The sequence below is a fragment of the Rhinolophus sinicus genome, chromosome 1 (genome assembly GCF_057876585.1).
Source record: "Rhinolophus sinicus isolate RSI-liver-muscle chromosome 1, RSI-T2T, whole genome shotgun sequence".
NCBI classification, from domain to species: Eukaryota; Metazoa; Chordata; class Mammalia; order Chiroptera; family Rhinolophidae; genus Rhinolophus; species Rhinolophus sinicus.
The window spans coordinates 88,949,579-88,968,759 of NC_142501.1; the positions used below are offsets into that span (position 1 = coordinate 88,949,579).

A 19,181-nucleotide genomic window follows, 5' to 3' on the forward strand; every position below is an offset into this window, starting at 1 on the left:
CACTTAAGTCTGCTTCCCACCCCCCCCCACCCCCGCTTCCCCAAGCTCTGCCTCACCACCCCTCCACCAAGGGCAGTTGTGGTCCAGTCCTCACATGACAGATACAGAGGTCAGGAATCAGATGGGAGCCAGGAAAAGCTGCAGGGTTAGGACTCTCAGAGACGCCCTCATCTCCACATCTCCCAGGCCAAGATGCTCATGCCCAGCCAACAGCAAGTCGAGGGCAAGTCGAGGGCCAGAATGTGAGGCCTCATCCTGACAGCAGTGACTTACCCACCTTATGAAGGCGGGCTGAGGCTTCTAGTTTACAAGAGGGTTGCAGAGGTGACCCAGAAAGAAAAAGTCATGAATTATTCGTATTGCAGTAACACAGATGCACATGTAGGTGTCCTTCCAGATTAGGATTTGTGTTTTACACCACTAGTAATTGTTGCCAACAGAGTTCTGACATGAGAAAGATGTACGCCATTCTGAGGACTCTGGCCTACAAATAAGTCAAAACGACCGGAGAATTTAGGTCAAGGTGAGTTTATTGTCCAAATAGCATAACCTAATTGCATCCAAAACCATTTTCAAATCCATCTTTAAGCTAGTCAGAATAACAGGTTATTATTATTTTTTTAAATCACTTAACACTGAACAGATAGGACCTCTTAAAAGGCAGCTGACTATACCATGTCACCATCGTAGCCAATAAAACACTTTTCCATACTTCCTAAAAACCTTTTGTTTATACTGATCATGCTACTTTAGCACTTGCTAGCATCCCGACCAAATAAACACCCACACCTCTTATAGAGTACATTGTGAGAATTACATTGACTTGATATGGCATCACACTCATTTAAAGCAAAAAAAAAAAAATTATAATAATAATAAAAGAAATCCAAGACGAGAAACTGTAACAGAGATCTGAGGTACATGGTACACGGGTAATGAACATAATGGAAAAAATCCAATGGTCTGGTGAATGGCTGTGGATTTAAGAGTTGGCCAGCAATAAAAACTGAAACCCATTAAAAAAAAAAAAAGAAAAACTTTTTTTTTTCTTAGGACAGGAACCTGTCAAAATACACTGGATACTGTAATGGCTACAGTCAGTAAGGCACTTTTTTCCCCAAAGTAGGCTGCAGGCAAAGAATAAATGTTGCAGCTACAGCATGCATGGATACATTTGTCGATGGCTTCTTGAAACCTGAGCCAAGAATCAGGTCTGATAGCCCAGCCAAGTCTAAAAGCAGACACACACTAATGTAGAATAGTTTGGGCTGAAATGACTGCTCTGGGTTCAGAATCCATAATCATGCAAAGCCATGTGGTATGAGAAGTCATAAACATCCTTGAGTCTTCCTGCCCTATTTTGTACAAATGGACGGCATGAGCAGCTCTTGAAAACTGCTCCAAGCCCACACCAGTAGAAGCCTGCTCCATTCTATAGCTAGAGTTGGCGATAACTGTTGGCTTAAGGGGACTTGACTGTCTCAGCATTAATTTCCCTTTTAAAGCTATTCTCAGGGTTGGACTGTCTCAAAGATAAACAAAGAGGAATCCTTTTGGCTTAGAAGCCAACTGGCTTACTCAGACTTCCTCCCCATTCCTACCTCCCATTCCCACACTACCAATATCATCTTCTTGAACTAGAAAATCATTATTTACATGATATAAGGTGCAAGTCTATTTCTTCTCCCAGCCCTGCCCCCTGTGGCCCATGGAGAGAAAATTCCCCTGCCCTCTTTGAGAAAAGTCATCCAATCCTGCTTAATGTTTTTAACCTGTCAGTCCCAGGGCAGCGTGGAGAGGCACTGAGGGGGCTGGACCTCAGGAAAGCTACAGCTCCCTCTGAAGAGAAGCCCACCCTGCTAGCGAAGGGATGCAGTGTGATGCAGTCAGGTTGTTTCCTCCTCTAGCCTTGTCACTTAAGCTCCTGCAGGTCTCTGAGCCATGTGTCCCCGACTTGGCTGATATGAGGCAGAACAGAGCCTCTTGTACAAAGCTCGTAGACCAAAGGGGAGCTGGCTGTTAAGACATGGTGAGCGCTTCAGTAGGGTCCTGGGGCAGGTCCCAAGAAGCCTCCTCTAAGAGCAGCCCCTTCTCTGAGGAGCTGTCCTCTCAGTAAATGGGAGACATTCTGCTGTGGGACCTGTCCCCTGCTTTCTTCCACCTACAGGTTTCTTGGCTGTTAGGAACCCGCATGGAATTGAATTATGCTTAGCATATATTTTTGGCATACTAGGATTCTTCCCCCTAGGATTTGGCCAAAATAGGGGAAGGAAACAAAATTTGGCAGGCTAGGGGAACCACTTAGCCCCCACTGATGGAGAAAAACACAGAGGAGGAAGTAAAGATTTAAAAAACAAACCAAAAAAAAAGTAGAAAAAGACCAGAATAGGTTTGGAACCCTTTTAGTAGGTGAGGAAGAAAAAATTCACGAGAACTGAACTCCTCTGGGACAAAACCTCCTACCAAGGAAACCAAGAGCCGAGGAGAGGGTATCAGCCACGTAAGCAATCTGGGGTTCCTTTTTTTGTTTAAGGAGGGAACAGGCAGAAAAATCCAGACAACCTAGCACCTTCCCCACCATCCCACTAGGCCCCAAAGACAGGAAGGAGAAAAAACTAGAAGGCCCCAGTGCACCCAGGGCTCCAGGAAAAGTGGGAAGTTACAGACAGCAGGGAGTCTGTTGGCCTGTTCCCTTATTTGTCAGGTTCTTTCATTTGCTGCTTCTGTTTGAGCTTAAGGGCCTGTCACTATGGAATGAGTTTGTACCTCATTTTGTTTTTAGGCTCTGAGATCCCCAAGAACTCTAGGGACCTTGCCTTCTTTACATGCTATGGAACGTCTCAGGGCCCAGAAGCGTGTCCTGTGCAAAGTGGGCTCTTGATAAAATACCGCCTTCTCCACTTTCCAAAACTTCAGAATTCACCACCCACTACCCCACCAGAAATTCCCTAGAATTTAGGGTCATGCTAACCAAGTCCTGGACCCTTCTAAACACCCTACGAGAGACTGACTCATCTGGACTTACATCTCCGTAAAGCAGCAGCCTCATCACCTCCCTTCAACTACCATCCAGTAATCATCTGACCTAATTCTCCAATCATGCCAGTTCAATACAATTCAAACCTAAAAACCATTTAGTGCCGCTTAGCAGAGGGCCTGGCCTTATACAGTGCTTGCCGCCACAGTTGGAGACAAGTGGGGGAAGGAACCCCTAAACACTGCATGTTGCAGATTCAGACTCAAAAATCTCTGCAATCATCCTAAACTGAGATGCCCATGTGGGAAGAGAAGGGGAAGGGAACGTCCTTTCAAGGTGAGAGGACCCTAAGCGATGAGAGCCCTGCTTTAGAAAGGGCTGCACGATGAGGGTCTCCAAGTAGCCTGCTGGGACTCTTTAGTCTGTCTCCTGATACCTAAGTGCAAATTATGACTTCCTCGTCCACTATGCTGAATGTCTGCCTGGGGGGAGGGGAAATCCCTAGGTTCAATTGTATTTTTTCCATCATGATGAGGATACCGGAGTCAAAATGGAAGCCTGATGACCTTTGTGACTGAAAAGGTCCCTGGGGTGAGACCCTGGGCCAAACCCACCTCACCTTTCAATTGAGGGCACGCAGCCACCTCACCTTTCTACACACTCACGGGCTCCCAAGCAGAAAACTGTACGGTTGTGAGGTATTATGAAAACAAAAATGTGAATCATTTTCTTTTGTAGCTATTGACTTTGTCCAGTAAACCTGAGGTAAAGAATACTCTGTCTTTGAAGAATGTAATCAGAGGAAAAAAAAAAAAACCCAAAAAGGAAAAAAAAACAACCATGAATACGCTACCAGAAGAAAACAAACTATGGAGGGCTTTTCCAGTACGAAGAACTCTTATCTCAACCATCTACTTTGGGACTTGGTGTTTAAGCAGTAAAATAATATATTATAAAAATGTTTATAAAATAGCAGCACACTCTGTGAAAAACATTACAGCTAGGTACTGTTAATGTGAATAAGGATGAATGATCTTAGCTTCTTAGCAGCGCAAAAAAAAACAAAAAAAAAAACTGAACATAATAAAATGAAAAATAAGAGAGACCCTTAGATTTTTCTCCATCTTCAACCCTCATACTATGAAACAAGGCAGAATCTGTGTATAAAATAATTCTTCAAAGTAGCCCTGTTCTGATTTTTCTTTTTTACTTAAAAGGCAAACATTTTAACAAATAGCTTCATTACCTGTCAATTATAATTGTGCAAAAAAAAAAAAAAAATGTTGTTGCTCCAACCTCTTTGCTAACTGTATGTGTCTAAGAAGTGGAGAGGAAAAAAAATTCAAGTACACTGAATACAACTTTGCAATGAAATTAACAGAAAACGGAAAGGGAACAGAATGCCCCCCTGATGTTCAGCTGTCTTTGCACCAGCGGTAACCTTTCTTTCCACGTCCAAAGGAGAATTATATGGGTGGGAATTAAGATCTTTCTGTGCCATCAAAAATGATAACAGATCTTTGTTTTTAGGCTTTTCTGAGGAATGTTGTGATGGGAATGTCAGCAGAAAGGGGTGTCTCTTGAGTTCTAGTAAGGAATACCAGAACTATGTACCAGAGAATGTCAGATACCAGAAGCTATTTCGTAGTACCCAGACTAAGGGTGTGGGGGGGAGGGGCACCAGAGAAGAAGGGAGGGGTCTATTCAGCATGATTTGCATAAACCATCCCATCTACCCCTCCGGAACAATTTTTCAAAGTGCTTTTCGAATGGAATGGTTTATAACAATGCTAAACTGTGGACCAGACATACCAATCAGCACCAGAAATTAGTTTTTTCCTAATAAGGGATGCCACGGTCACATTACACTCTTTAATATGTTAAGAGAAAAGATTTCATTCCAGATCCCACCCTTGGTCTCCATCTGCCTCTGTTTCGCATTGAGTTTTGGTAATGGTCCAGAGCTAGATTGCCCCTTTAGATAAAAATATGGTGGTGTCTACAATGAACCATGTTTGGAAGAAGCAAGATGTCAAAAAACATGGAACCCAGGATTCAATCACCTGTGTCCAACCGGGAAATAAAACCTCTTTTTCAGGTAGCAGCTACTGTAGACAGCAAGAATTCGTAATTAGAGACTCAGCAATGCTCCCGACTTAAGTAACAGGTGGTCGAGAGCAAAGGTGCTTCTACATCCAAAATGGTTCAGTCACGTTGACAGGTTGCTTTGTCCTCCCTCCCCATCGTGTCCCTTATTTCTAATTCCTTCTTGAGTTCATTGCTTTGCAATCTAATGCCATAAATGGCATATGCAGTTCCTTGAAATTATCCTAAAAGGGGTGTATATGTGCTAGTTTATAACATGAAAAAAAGTCTCCTCTAATTTGTTCCCATATTGCAGGCATACATTTTCTCTAGCTACTCTGCAGGTTCTCCTGTAAGCATCTTACTATTGCTTTTAACATAATCAAATAATAACTGTCCGCATACACAAAGGGATTCCCTTCTGTTGTACTCTGAATAGGCACCAAATGCTTTTAATTATTCCATTTTCATAGGACCTTTTTCTCTCACTTCTAAAAGACCTTTCAATATGATCTAGGTGGGGACAGAATTTTTTTTTTTTTTTTTTTTAAGTTTTATCCTAAAACATAAAGAACAAAACACAACCAGAGAGAAGGAGAGAGAGCACATTTGAACACGTCTCTCCCATTCGGCCCGAATGACATCCTCACAGGTCAATATCCCGCACATCTGTAGGGGTGCTCGCTTGGTCCAGTTCATCCTCCGACTTGGATCCATCGCCCTGGTCCTGACGGAACTGCTGCAGGCTATTCAGCAGCACCACCTCAATCTGCTCCTGGCAGGCCTTGAGGCAATCCTGGAAGGAGAATGGTCCAGACCAGAGAGCTGTTAGCAACGTCAGCAGGGTGCAGAGCCCTTCCTGAAAAAAGCTTACACAGTTCAACCTTCATATAATCCCGTGCTACTTTTCCAGGAGAAATCAGTGTGACAGGCAGGAGATGTGTTCTGGAAGTGCCATGCAACCCCTGGGAACTTGTTAGAAATGCCAAATGGTATGGACAGGAGCATCTGAGAAGCATGGGCATGGGTGACGAGCCATGGATGGACTTGCAGAGCCTGGTAACCTGGGGGCCACTAGGTGCTTTCTGCTTGGGGAAGCTGGGCAGTGACAGGGGAAGACCGGTACTATGGACAGGGCTATGGTACTAGACAAACGCAGTGCCGGAGGAACAGATAAGGAAAAAGGGAATGGACTGAACTGCACTGACCCTCACATACACTGTCCGAGTGCTTACAAACAAAATTCTGTTTTTCTGTTTATTTACCATTCCCATAACTCTCATAAAAACACGACACAGAATGTTTACAAAATTCTGGACACTTGAGCTGTCCAATTTGGGTATAAGCAAGCATTTGCCGTACTGCTCTGATATTAGTCTATATTTGGTAGGGAAAATTTAGAGTGTGTTTGCCCCAGGCAGAAGCGTCTGTTAGGGGGCTGACACGGAAGGCAATGGTGAGGTCATGGGTGTCTCTAGGGAGAGACTCAGGCTCCTGCTAGCCCACGGGCGGGAGCTGAAGAAATGGCTCAGTGGGTATTTTCCATCCTCTCTCCCCTGCAAGGCTGCTTTTCTGCACTCTCTTCAGCGGCACAGACATATGGAAAATATGTTAAATTGATTCTGCCTGGGTCTTTCCACAGTTTAATATACGATTCCCACTTGTTTCACTGTGCAATTTTCACTGCCCAGAGGTGACTCTTTGCCAAGCACAAAAGCATTATCTTTATTTTCCAAAGATCTGAAATAAAGTTGGAGTTCACTACTCAGGAACAAAGTTTCCATGCCCCCCAATTTTCCTTTCCTATCTCTCGTCCACTCCATTCCACATTTCAAACTACAGGTTTTTATGAAAATTAAAACAACAGCCGAAGAGTGCTCTGGGCAGCGATAAAATATCACCCAGAACATAAGAAGAATGAAAAGAGTAAGGGTGGGTATTTGCTGTCCTCCTACCTGTGGGCAGCACCTACGTCATTTTAACTTCTCTGATCTCAGTTTCCCCACTTGTAAAATAAGGATAATGAAATGTTTGTAAAGATCAGCAGAGATAATAGTATGAAGTGCTAAGTGGCAGTTTAATAAATGATAATCATTAATTATAAATGACAATAAATCAGCCCAGGAACCTGAAAGAATTCTTTAGATTTCTTTAAGTACACATTAGCATTTGCTCAAGATGGGTGAAAGGACACTGTGTGACTGGCACCTGGCACTGAGTGTTGCAGAGGTCCCCGTGCCACTCTGAACAAGCAGAGGACTCAGGGACTGGCAATCAAGGACCCACCGACATCTGCCAACTTTCCTGTGGCTTCTCCTGGTCATACCCTCTACCCTGTCTGACCCCACTCCCACCACATCCCCAGCAATCAGAAAGCTGACCGGCCTCTCCTGCCTCCTTGCTCGGGTCTTCTCTGTGCTCCCCCTCCAAGGCCATACTGCAGCGCTGGTGCTCCTAGGTCACTCACCTCTTGCCAAAAGGTTTAGGTGGTGAACCCTAAAGGCGTACTGTTTCTAAGGGCATTTGTACTTTAGTAGAAGATATTTGAAAACCTTGAAGGCTTATAATCTAAAAAAAATACTAATCTAAAGTCAAAACTGGGGTGGCTGGATGGCTCAGTTGGTTAGAGCGCGAGCTCTCAACAACGTTGCCAGTTCAATTCATGCATGGGATGGTGGGCTGCGCCCCCTGCAACTAAAGATTGAAAACTGCAACTGGACTTGGAACTGAGCTGCGCCCTCCAAAACTAGACTGAAGGACAATGACTTGGAGGTTATATGTTTAAACTTTTGTTTCTAGGAGGCAGGGGGAATGAATCCAAACCCTTCTAAACCACACAGATAGTAACTGTGGCCTCCATAAAAGAGAAATCCTACCCAAAGCAGACAGCAAGAAAGGACAGCAGAATTCTCAGCTTACTGAGGGACCTGTGTGCATGCATGTTATGTGCATGTATGTTACGTGTATAGACAGACAATAGTTCTGCACCATTAAATTCAGAATGAAATGCCTGTTAGGTGTCAGCAATGAGGTCTCTTTAAAGGCTTCACATGGCACAGCCACTTGGTGAAGACCTTGCCCCCAACAAGGCAATTGCCTCCCGGCCAATTCTGACTGGCCTTCCTTCCTCAGAGGCTCCATCTTGGGCCCATGGAGAAATAATCTGGTCAGCACGCCCCATATCCCAAAAATATGACCATCAGTGCATTAGCCACACCAGCATCCCTGAGGTAGTAGATGGCCCTCCAAATGGGGAGACAGGGCTCCAGAAAGCTAAAGAACTTGATTTTGGGCCATGCAGAGTCTTCTCTTTTGGGTCACCAATGTTCCTACTTTTCCTGGTATTAGCCTTCCCTTGCAGCAGCCTGAGCCCTAAAAGGAACATTTCTGAGAAAACCCTATCGGGAGAGCTGGGACATTTGGCAGTCACTTCTGGACTTTCAGAGCTGGGGGACTTTAACTAACACATGCATCGAGTGTCACATCTATGTTAGTTCCAGCCAAGAACACGTGCACAGGCTTTTCTCAATAAAATGAAGGAAGACTTCATACCAAACATATAATCTCCCCTTTCCTCAGTCTCATTTTAGTCTCTATTCAAACCATTACTGACTCTGGCCAGCTCTTGATCTTTGATCTTCTTACTTGAAGAGAAAAGTGCTGGCTAAAGCAGTTACCCCTGAGACGAGGGACCCTGGACACCATTCCCTGCTCCTTTTTAGACTAATTTTCAGAGCAGGAAGCTAACCTCTTTGAAAAGCTCCCAGGGGTCTCTGCCTCACCCTCCTTCAGGTACCACTTCTTCACAACTTGGCCATTGTCAGCTCAGGTGTCAACGGCACGCATCTCTCATTCTCAGCTAGATGAAAAGCTTCTTAAGGGCAAAAGCCTGTCTTGTATAAACTATGTCAAACACTCTACTCTCTGACGGTGGAGAGAAAGATGGCATCCCTTTCCTTGAGACAGAGTTTGCTCCCTGCATATAACACTCTGGTTTAGCATCACAAGGAACCTTCCTTGGACTTCCAAAGAGTGTGTGAATTTTCTGTGAGCTGGTGGGAAGTGAAGGAAGAAGAGAATGAGTGGTGCTGCCATCACCCACAACCATCATGCCAATGGCAAACAGTCCCCTTCCTGCCCGAGGACTCCCAACTTCCCAAGCAGCAGTGCCAGGGAGCGCCTGGGACTGGGGTGGGGAGGCAGCACCCTAGACGAAAGAGAAGCCCTATCTCCAATCCAGCAAAGCCACTTGTGCTAGGAAGTTGAGCTGAAAGAAGGAAATAGAAAGGGAGGCCAGTTGGAGAGCTTGGAGGGGAAAGCGGGGAAAGCTGGGAAAGAGTGGAATAAAGTTATTTCCAAAGGGCAGAATTATAAGATGACATACGACAATTCCAGAATCTGATAATTTGGGGGTCCAAAGGGCTTTTAGAGCTCGAACAGCCAACTGCTCTCATCTTATAGCTAGATAGAAACTGAAGCCTGGCTTGTCCCCCCGTTACATCCAGTTAAAAGCTAAGACTGGCCTTAAAAAAAAGGCAAACCTCAGAACTCTTTTTCCCTATGTACCTCTTTTTCTTCCCCGCTCCAAGTAAGGACTTACAGGCGCAAGATTCTCCAAGGAAAGGAGACACAGCCAAAGGGACTGGAAAAAACTGACAGTGCCTCCCATGAAAAGACGCAATGTACATGTACAGTGGAGTGGCTCCGGGACCTCTGCTTTCCGGCAGCTTCCAAAAGCGCCACCCATTGTGTTACGATGCCCCAAATTAAGCTGATTAAAAGGAGAGCCATAATGCTCGTCTGTCAGCCTGGACAGGTGGCACTCCACAGTGCTGGAGGTCGGGCAAGCCTCCAACTTCCATGATGATGCCCCCGCCCCTGCCCACGCCGCCCAGCCTCGGAGCCCTGACAGCAGCGTTTGTGATCTCCAGCTCTTTCCGCAGGCCTCCGACTTCCTCTGCTTGCTGGCTCCAGCTCCGTGCCCTGCACCCTCCTCTGCCTCCATGAATGGGCTGACGGAACTCCTACCATTAGCCCTCAGTGTAACTGCATCACTACATTGTCACCACACACGCACTGCACTCAACAGGGAGACAAAGGGCTGAATGAGCCCCAGACCCGCAGCCAACTCAGGCAGAGACAACTTAGGAAACTATCTCATTCTTCCTTTCTTCACAGGCTGTTTGGCTTATTTCCTTGCATACCAAATGAGGCCCAGAGAAAAAATAAGGCAAGAGAGGGAAGCATCAGCCTCCAATTCTATCCCTCCCACCTCCCCACCCCCAGCTTCCCTTCTAGCAACTCTTCCCAAGGTTCCTGACCACAGGCCCCTGTAAAGTCCACAAATGACAGCCCGGCCCTTAGGATAAGGTGTGCTAAGGAGGACCAAGACACAATGCTAGGGGGCCTGTGAATAATGTAGTCAAAATCCAGACTTCCTTCACTTCCCGGCTGTGTTTGAATAGCTCCCTAACAGGATCACAACGTGCCCCCATGAGCACAGGGAAGGGATATCTTGCCCTCAATCTTTTCTGGGCGATCTCTTAGAATGACAGAGAGCTTTGCTATAACCCAGGTAGAAAAGGATAACTATAACGCCCGGATGACAACAGGCTAGGTCTAGTCTGTTAAATATCTCCCAGTATCTTCACCACATCTTTATGGCCTGTTGAGTCCCAGTTCTACTTCTGTATTAGTGAATCAGTAAAACTGTTTCATGGGAAAATGAAGTGACTTGCTCTAAGGTAAAGTCAGGTAAAACTCTGAGGACCCTGACATACAATTAATGTTAAGTACATAGCTTTCGAAAAGACTTGGAGAGACCAAAGGATTAGAAACACTCTTGAAACCCGTCTGCCCACCCTTTGTCCTCCGTTCCTTCCTTCCTCCTTCCCTTCCTCTCTTCAGCATCATTCCCCATTGGCTCTGCCAGGGGCTCTGGAGAAAGAGCCGAGTAAAACTGGGTCCTGTTCAAGAGGTTCCATAGACAAGTGAACAGTGAGATAAACGCTGGCACAGGGCACCAGCTGAGTGCCCAGGGGACGGAAGAGGAACCCCGATTCTGCCTGAGGAAAGGTTCACAGGGGAACCAGGACAGTGATTCCTCCTCTCACACTTACCCTGGGCAACGGCAGCCCAGAAGAGGTTCTCCCCAAAAGCCAGAACTGCCTCTTTGGCTGGCATCTGTTTTAGCACCACTTATGAGTGGAAGGAAAAAGTACTTAAAATATGCCACCCTCTGGGACTTTTATTCCCTGTAAAACTGTCAGGCTTCTCACTCAGCTTTCTCTTTGGAATGAAGCGTTCTGGTTTATTTTGGCAACCAGAGGGAGCAACAAAGACCAACTTTCTCAGAGCCACATGGGTCCCTCCTATCAAAGCTATCTGCCTCTGTCCAGGGAGCCAGAGAAGCGCGTCCGGCTGCCTCGGACCCATCAAGGGGACCCTCTTTCAACAGTCTGACCCCTGACCATCCCTGCACAGAGAACACTGTAAGCTCAAAGGGACCACAAATAACAAGGTGCAAGGGGGAGGCACAAAGCTGTGGGGACGCCAGGGTAAGATGTCAGCTTTTCCCAATTCCCGTTCAGGGCACCAGAGCCAGGGGGTAGACGCTGGTCCCATGCGCTGGACTTCCCCACAGGAGAACTCAACACACACCTGTGGGCGTTTCATAGTGTGGCCTGAGGACACTGTATGTATATGTGTACTACATATGTTTTATTGTGACAAAGTACGCCTACCACGAGATTTATCATCTTAATCATGTTTAGGTGTACAGCAGCAGTCAGTACATTCAGTCTGTTGTGCCCCCATCACCCCGCTCCACCTTTTTCATCAGCACAAGCTTGGAACACCACACGCATTAACAATAACTCCCCATTCCCCCTACACTTAGGCCCTGGTAACCTCTATTCCACTTTCTCTCTCTACGAATTTGACTATTTTAGGTACCTCAGATACGCCGAATGATACAATATTTGTCTTGGTGTATCTGGCTTACTTCACTTAGCATGTTGTCATGGCTCATCCACATTGTGGCATGGGTCAGAATTCCCTTCTTTTTAAGGCTGAATAATATTCCACTACATGTACACACACATTTTGTTTCTCTATTCCAAGGACATTTTCTATCACCAAGTTTATTGCGCTGGGATGCCTGCATTTTACATTAGGCCTGGTAAGCACCTGCCTCTGAGTTGATTTTCTACTGCAATTACAGTTCCTAACACATGACTCAGCATTCATTCATGAGCTTCATTTGCTAGGGTTTTATGTACTTTACTCTTGATTCTCCCTACAGTTGCTACGTCCCTTGCAGGCTGGAGCCTCATACCCTCCCACCCACCCCAACTTCTGCCACGGCGCCTGGGGTCCAGGCCTTGCTCATCTCTTACGCCTTGCTCATAATGCAAGTCTGCAACAAGTGGACCTTCAAGAAACACTTCCAGAAATGAATGGAGGATTAGTTAGTGCTTGAAATATACCACTTCTTGATTCTCGAAATGGTAAACAGAGCTCGGGAAGCCAAATTCACCTCCCTCCAAAAGCTAATCCATTCCAAATTCGAATCCTCGTATTTTCCTTCACTCTGAGCTTTAGCTCATCAGAAATTACAGGCTGATGGAGAGGAGGTACCTTAGCACCTGGAAGTTGCACACACAGCCTGGCCCAATGCTGCTCAAGCCTTTCCACTAAGAACATTCCGAGGAAAGAGTAAGCAAACCTCTGGGGACCAGAGGTAAGCTGGGGACTTACTGAGGTCTCAAACTGTTACCTGAAAAAGTGGTATGAATCTTATATTCTACTATGTTCATGCTTGGTTTTTAATATGAAAATGTTTAACTCTGGGCCCAGTAGTTGACAAGGAGGCATGTCCCAGCATTTCTAGGTATATAGCTGGGATTTACAATCTCTGAGCTAGTTTTGTAGCCATCTGACAGGTGACTCGGATGGACTAGCTACATCGTATCTGAAAAGGGCAAATAGTTTCTCCAGTATGAAAAGAGAGACTGGTTTGCAGTCTTGGAAAGCAAGGCACAGCCTGGGTTCACTCGTGGTACCCCAGGAATGACCTCTGTCCATTTGAAACCAGTAAGAAGTGACAAAGAGATATGGGAGAAAGCTAGAGACTGAGGGGTGAGCAATCAGCCAATCAGAGCAGAACTATAAATATTTAAAAGAGGTTACAATCCCTGGGGGTCAAACTCTTGTCACTGACATTTTTGTCTCTGAAGGTGGTGGAAGGTCTTTGTCTTAAGCTGTTGGGAATCCCTGTTGCAAGGCAGCCTTCATAGGAGATATTCAGAAAAAAAAGGAAACATCATTTCCATAAATGTTAAATTCTGTCCAAAATTTGTCTCTAGAGGATTCAAAAAGCATTCTTCACCTGAAGCTGCACTGTAGGGGTCTTTTCAATCTGTATTTTGGAAACCATGTTTTAAAAGCCTATGTTTTGGAGCTACCATTTTAAAAGCACAGCTAAGAACTGTTTCAGAGGTGGACCGGGTTTGTTCCATCACACCCTTCAACACCTCCCCGTGCCATTTCCTGGAGATGGTCATAAACATAGGTGGTGGGTGAGAAAGCCAGCAAGCGGGTGCCTTAGGCTCTTCTGCGGTTTCACCTTCTGCTCAGCGTCCCTGGGGAAGGCACTGGCCACAGGCCTGTTAACCACTCATCCCTTAACTCACTATGTTCCCACACAGGGCATTCAGAATCCCCCTGGAACGCCCAGAGGGGCCATCGTGAAGTTCCCCTGCATTCCTGAGCTTCTCCGTGGTGACTCAGGAGCTCGCCTCAGCGTCGACACCCCTCTCTCGAGTTGCCTTTTTCAAACAAAAAGATCCCAGAGCTGCAGCAAGGGTGGAATGCAAAGTTCTTAGACCAAGCATTAGAGCTTCCAGGTTCCAGTCCCAGCTCTGCCACTGCCACTGCCACCACCCCCTGGCCTGCTGGTTACCTCGGCCTGCTGCAGCTCCCCAGCTGCCCGGGACCACCCTGGCTCGGACCTTCTAAGGGCTGCAGTTTCGTACCAGCTGAATTAGAGCCTCACTTGACCCTACTCTGTCTCAAAACCTTTGTTCTAAGGAGCTTCAAATTCTGGCAACCAGAATTACAGCCTCTGGGCCTTCCACAGGGCACTCAGCATGGAAAAATCTACAGCTAATAATAGTGCCTTGCATTTGTATGGCACTTTCTTCTCTTCAAAGTGCTTTTTAATCCATTACCACACTGAACAAAAAGGAAGTGAGAGACAGGCGGGGTGGAGAGGTTTTTCAAGACCAGACCCCATTCTCGTGGAGGGGCACCTCTTGTATCTCCACTGCCTCGCGGGCAGCAGATCCTTGCTCTGGTTGTCCTCTGTCCTCTCTGTGCCTCCCAGCCTCAGCGGGAGCAGACAGGAAAGCTCCACACTGTGAGAAGGCAGCCTGAGGTTTACAGAAATGGAAATGAAGCGACAATTCAGACCCATCAGGAAGCCCATGCCATAAAGGAAAATGAGTAACCAGCCTTCCCCTCCCCCCTTGTATTGGTTTGCCAAGTTTTCTCTCTTTTATGGCACGCAGGCTCTTGAGGAGGCCTCACCTGCTGGATTTTGTACTAGCTGGATATTGATCTCAGAAAACAGAAACCAACAGAAAAAAATGCCAGTGACACATCATCAAACCAACTGTCTCCATCTCTGAGTGGAGAAAAGAGACGTCTGGTCTTTCACCAAGAATCTGGCCACCACCTACCACGTCTGTGTTGGTGATCTTGGCCAGCAGGTCTACCAGCGCATCACCAGTGAGTGAGCTGACGTCGTCATCCTGCTGGAGCCCACAGATGGCAGCTCCCACACTTCCAGTTGCAATCATCGATGGCGGGTACATGGCGAACTTAAAGTCTGAAAATGAGGGGCAGAAGGCTGGTCAGGGCACAGAAGAACTGGGACCAGGAGCTCCCCAGCTGAAGATACTCAGAAATAGGGTGGTGGTGGGTCAGCAGCACAAGTGACCCTGACCCCAGACACAACCTAGCCTACGTTTTTCCTTCACAGAGCGCCCTTTCTTTTTTTTTGCCATCAGTGTGGCAGTTCCAGATTTAAAATGAGCATACTGAGGCAGGGAAGGTAGAGTGCACTCAGTGACTTCAGAGAGGGCTCGGGTCCCCAACCCCTCTGTCCCACAGTCCCGTGAGGGGTTTTCAGCTCTGGTGAAGCAGGAAGAATGAGACACGGTCCCCTCTGGGGGTGATGGCAGGAGCAGAGCGGGAGGTCTGAGACCAGCGCATATAATATAACCCATGTGCCATCCCAGGGAGACAAACAAAGGGCTCTAGATGTTAGGAGGAGGGACAAGTACAAGCTGGTAAAATGTTATGAAAAATAACACTGATGTGACTGTGCCATATTTTCTGGACAGATGTCAAGGACTAACATGGCCACAAACAAACAAATAAATAAACAAAAACAAACAATTTTCTTTAAAAAAGGAAATGAAGTGAGAGAAGCAGCAGTGGAGGGGATGGGGTGATGGAGGCCAAGTTTCACACAATTCCCAACATCTGGCCCAAAGCTGAAGGCCTGCAGGACATAGAGAAGCAGACCCATCTAACCAAGCACCCGAGAGCAACTACTATGCCCTACTCAGATGGAGGAGTTGGTTTAGATTGTATGGCTCTTGGGCCCGAAAACTCCCATTTTCTTGCTGGAAAAAAGTGGTTTGTAGATAGAAGTGTAAAATGAGGGTAAATTTGAGGGGTCCAAACCCCCTCCACTTCCATTTCTCCAAGAGCAAACACAAAGGGTGTTCCTGTGCTCAGCCTGGGAGCCCGAACCCCTTTTTCCTCTGAGCGCCACCCCAAAGGGGCTGCGTGGCCAAACACCGCCACTGCTCTGTCCCTCGAGGGGAGGTAAGGACACCCACACCTTGCTCCTGGTCACAGTTGCCACCTACAACACCTACAGTCCCTTGCACGTTATATCCCCTTTAATCCACACTCAGCCACACAAGAAGTACAATTATTACCTAATGTGTGGAGGACAAACCTGAGACTTCTGAGCGTCTGCGCTGGTCTTACTCCTGCCTTGTGTACGTGTGTTACAGAGGTCAGAGTTCCATCACTCATCCCCCTTAACGGTCCTAGGCTGTGCTATCTCTAGTGTTAGCATTACTCCAGTGGATAGAAGTGGAAGGAATCAGAGGTGTGGAGGGAAGCCATGCGTTGCACTTCAACTTACAGCATAAGCATTCGGTTGAACCTACAGAAACAGTTCAACCTAGTGTTTCCCCTTCTTCCGATACAGTGCCTGATTACAAAGCAGCCCACAGAAGCACTTTTATCTGTGACCCCACTGTCCTGCCTCCAGTCAGTGGTGTCCTTAAGAAACACTGCTGAACCAGGCACATCTCAGCTGAATCCCACCGACAGCGCGGCCTGGTCGTCTGACGGTCTTTCTCCTTGGCTTTCTTTTCTTAGCCCACTCACCATTTCCAACACTTAAGGGACAGGTATTATGATCTTCTACCCAAAGCCTGCTGTCTACTCACCCCTCACATCTCCATCCCCATGGACGGTGACGAAGCCGGCCTCCCTGCCTCCTGTTCTGCTGTAGGTCTCTTCCACATGGGGCCGTAGGGGTAGCTCTCTGCCCAATAACCTCATTAGCTTCCCCGTGATATTCATCTTGCAGAGGAGGAAGCCAGCCCATGGCCCTGGGCCCACAAAGGCCTGGGTGGGAGCATCTGGCAGCGAAGGGCAGGAGGGGACCCCTGGCCTCCCTTCCGTCTGCCCAGGCCTCAGACCTGGAAGCACACCACACGCGTGCCTACCTTTGCTGTCCCTCTGCACATAAAACCAACTCCTGTTTTAAGTTAATTAACTTCTGGAAATTGGGGGGACATAATGTGTGGTCTTGGGGTGCAGCAGCCACGACAATTGCCCAGAGGACTATAGCTCCCTTCTTGTTTTACTAAGAAAATGCTGAGGGGAATCCTCCTAGGGACTGTCCCGTCCCCCAAAATTGGGGAGCACTGTGTGCATGAATGTGGCTGCCTCTCGGCACCTCCGAGTAGCACAGACTAGGCACTGCTCCCATGAACAGAAGAACCACTGGGGGCCAGGCCAGCCACTGCACTGCTCCTCTGCCTGCCACCCTGTATGGCAGCGGACCAGTGTTCTCCGCTAGAGCCCTGAGCAACTGCCCAGCTCGCCTCTACCTAGTCAGACAGGAGGCAGCGCTCGCACTAAAAAGCCAGGTACAGACTGTGGGACCTTGTGCAAGTCACTTCCTCCCTCTGAGCCTCTGCAGTCCTATTTGTCTAATATGGGGTGGGGTTGGATCAGTGTTTTTTTCGAGCTTCCAGTTGCAACTCATTAATGGGTCATGAAATCCATTTGTGGGTCATGCCCAGCATTTTTTGTTACCATTTAATGGAACAGAACAGGATAGAAAGTATCAGGAAGTAGTGCATGGAGTAAGAGTAAACATTTTGAGAAACTTTTGTATCAGTCAGAGGTACACTTCTGTGTACCCTGAGTAACTGTTATAAAAAGTATTTCCTTCATGGTTTAGGTCAAAAAGTTTATAGAGACATTAGGCTGGCTAATCTCCTAGGTGCCTTCCAGCTCTAATTTGCTTTTCCTCAGAGATCTGGAATAAGAATGATTCCCAAGGAAAAAAACAAGGAAAAGACACTATATATAGCACGGCTTCCATCAGCCAGCAGTCACAAGGCATCTCTGTCCACAGAGCAGTGCCCCTTCCACATGGCACCAGGGGCTGCCCCAGGACCAACTCAGGGACACCCCCCTCTGCTCGCAGGGGAAACAACAGAGAAAAAAAAAAACCACTAGAATGAAACATCTTGCAGTAGCTCTAGTTTGCAACCTCCACACTCACCCATGGAAAGTTCTAGCCACCCCATTCAGCCATTCCTGGAAACCTTCAAACTTTGGCGATATAATTGCATTGAGAAAAGCTTACGATATCCACTTGGGTAAAGGGGGTAGAAAAACATATATGGGTGCTATGATCAATATTACAACCTTTCATAAATATATAAATACATATATACATCCACATAGGGAAGAACTAGGAGGACACACCGAAAGTGTCATGTAACTTTTCCTACCATTAAGTAGGGGAAATACAATTTTGTCAGTTTTCTTTTAGTGTTGTTTTACTTTAGCAAATAAAAAACAAATAAAGTTCTCTCAGAAATCTCTTCAGTCTTTTGGTCAAAAATGCCAAGAAGCTGTATGTTGGTGCAGAAGGCACACTCAGGGTGAAGTTCTCTCTTTCGTCTTGGCTGCCTGCCTAGAAAGGCGAGATGTTTGTGATTTTCTGAGACCCCTCCTTCTGAAGCAAAGTGAGAAGCAACTGATCCATTCTTATCGAGTTATTACATGTTTCTCCCTGTTCCAGGCAATGTGGAGGGTCTCCCCAAGGTGTAGATCCCAGTAACACGGCACAGCACACTGCATTCTAAGCAGTATGCTAGCTACACACTATGTGGGTAGTAACTTCTAAAAAAACTTTTCAACGAAACGGGGTGCTCAAGTGGATAGAAGTATTGGAGACACTCAGGAAGACTCTCCAAGGAGATGGGCAGGATTTGGAGAGCAGAGCCAAGAAGCTCCAAGAATTGGAAGGTAGAATATGTGGAGGCTGATATCCCACCACCAATAGCTGTGTGAAGCTGTGTTCCTGACCTCTCCGAGCCTGTTTCCTCACCTGTAAATAAGGATAATGCTTATACCCACCTCACAGGGTGGTTCTGAGGGTTAACTAAAGTAATCCATGTAGAAGCATCATGTCTGGCTCGTGATAAGCAATCCATCAGCCTCCACCACCACCATCATTGTCGTCACCACCACTATTCTTACCAGTGGAACCTCCTGTGGGATTGTGATGGATTCTGACTGCTGGAGAGTCTGTTCAGCAGGGGTGAGGAGAAAGGTGCCCAGCATCGCTGGCCTGCAGGCAGATGCTGAGAGCAGGCCCAGTGTGCAGGGGCCGGGGAGAAAGAGTGCTCTGTGCTGCCTGAAGAATCTTTCACTATTTCAGAGTTGTGGATGTGTCCCAGAAATGACCTCATAGAGTCCCTGATGCCTCCCGCTGATTTGTCAGGAG

General features: G+C 46.8%; 1 protein-coding gene across 1 annotated transcript in view; it reads right to left on the reverse strand.

The window, feature by feature from the left end:
- Window positions 1-512: 512 nt before the first annotated feature.
- CCND2 (cyclin D2) overlaps window positions 513-19,181 on the reverse strand; it is a 28,720-nt gene continuing 10,051 nt past the window's right edge. Inside the window, exons 4-5 of the mRNA XM_019756926.3 lie at window positions 14,803-14,951; window positions 513-5,858 (exon numbers count right to left, since the gene is read on the reverse strand). Coding sequence (XP_019612485.1) covers window positions 5,709-5,858; window positions 14,803-14,951 — 299 coding nt within the window. The 3' untranslated portion in view covers window positions 513-5,708. The remainder of the gene's footprint in view (window positions 5,859-14,802; window positions 14,952-19,181) is intronic.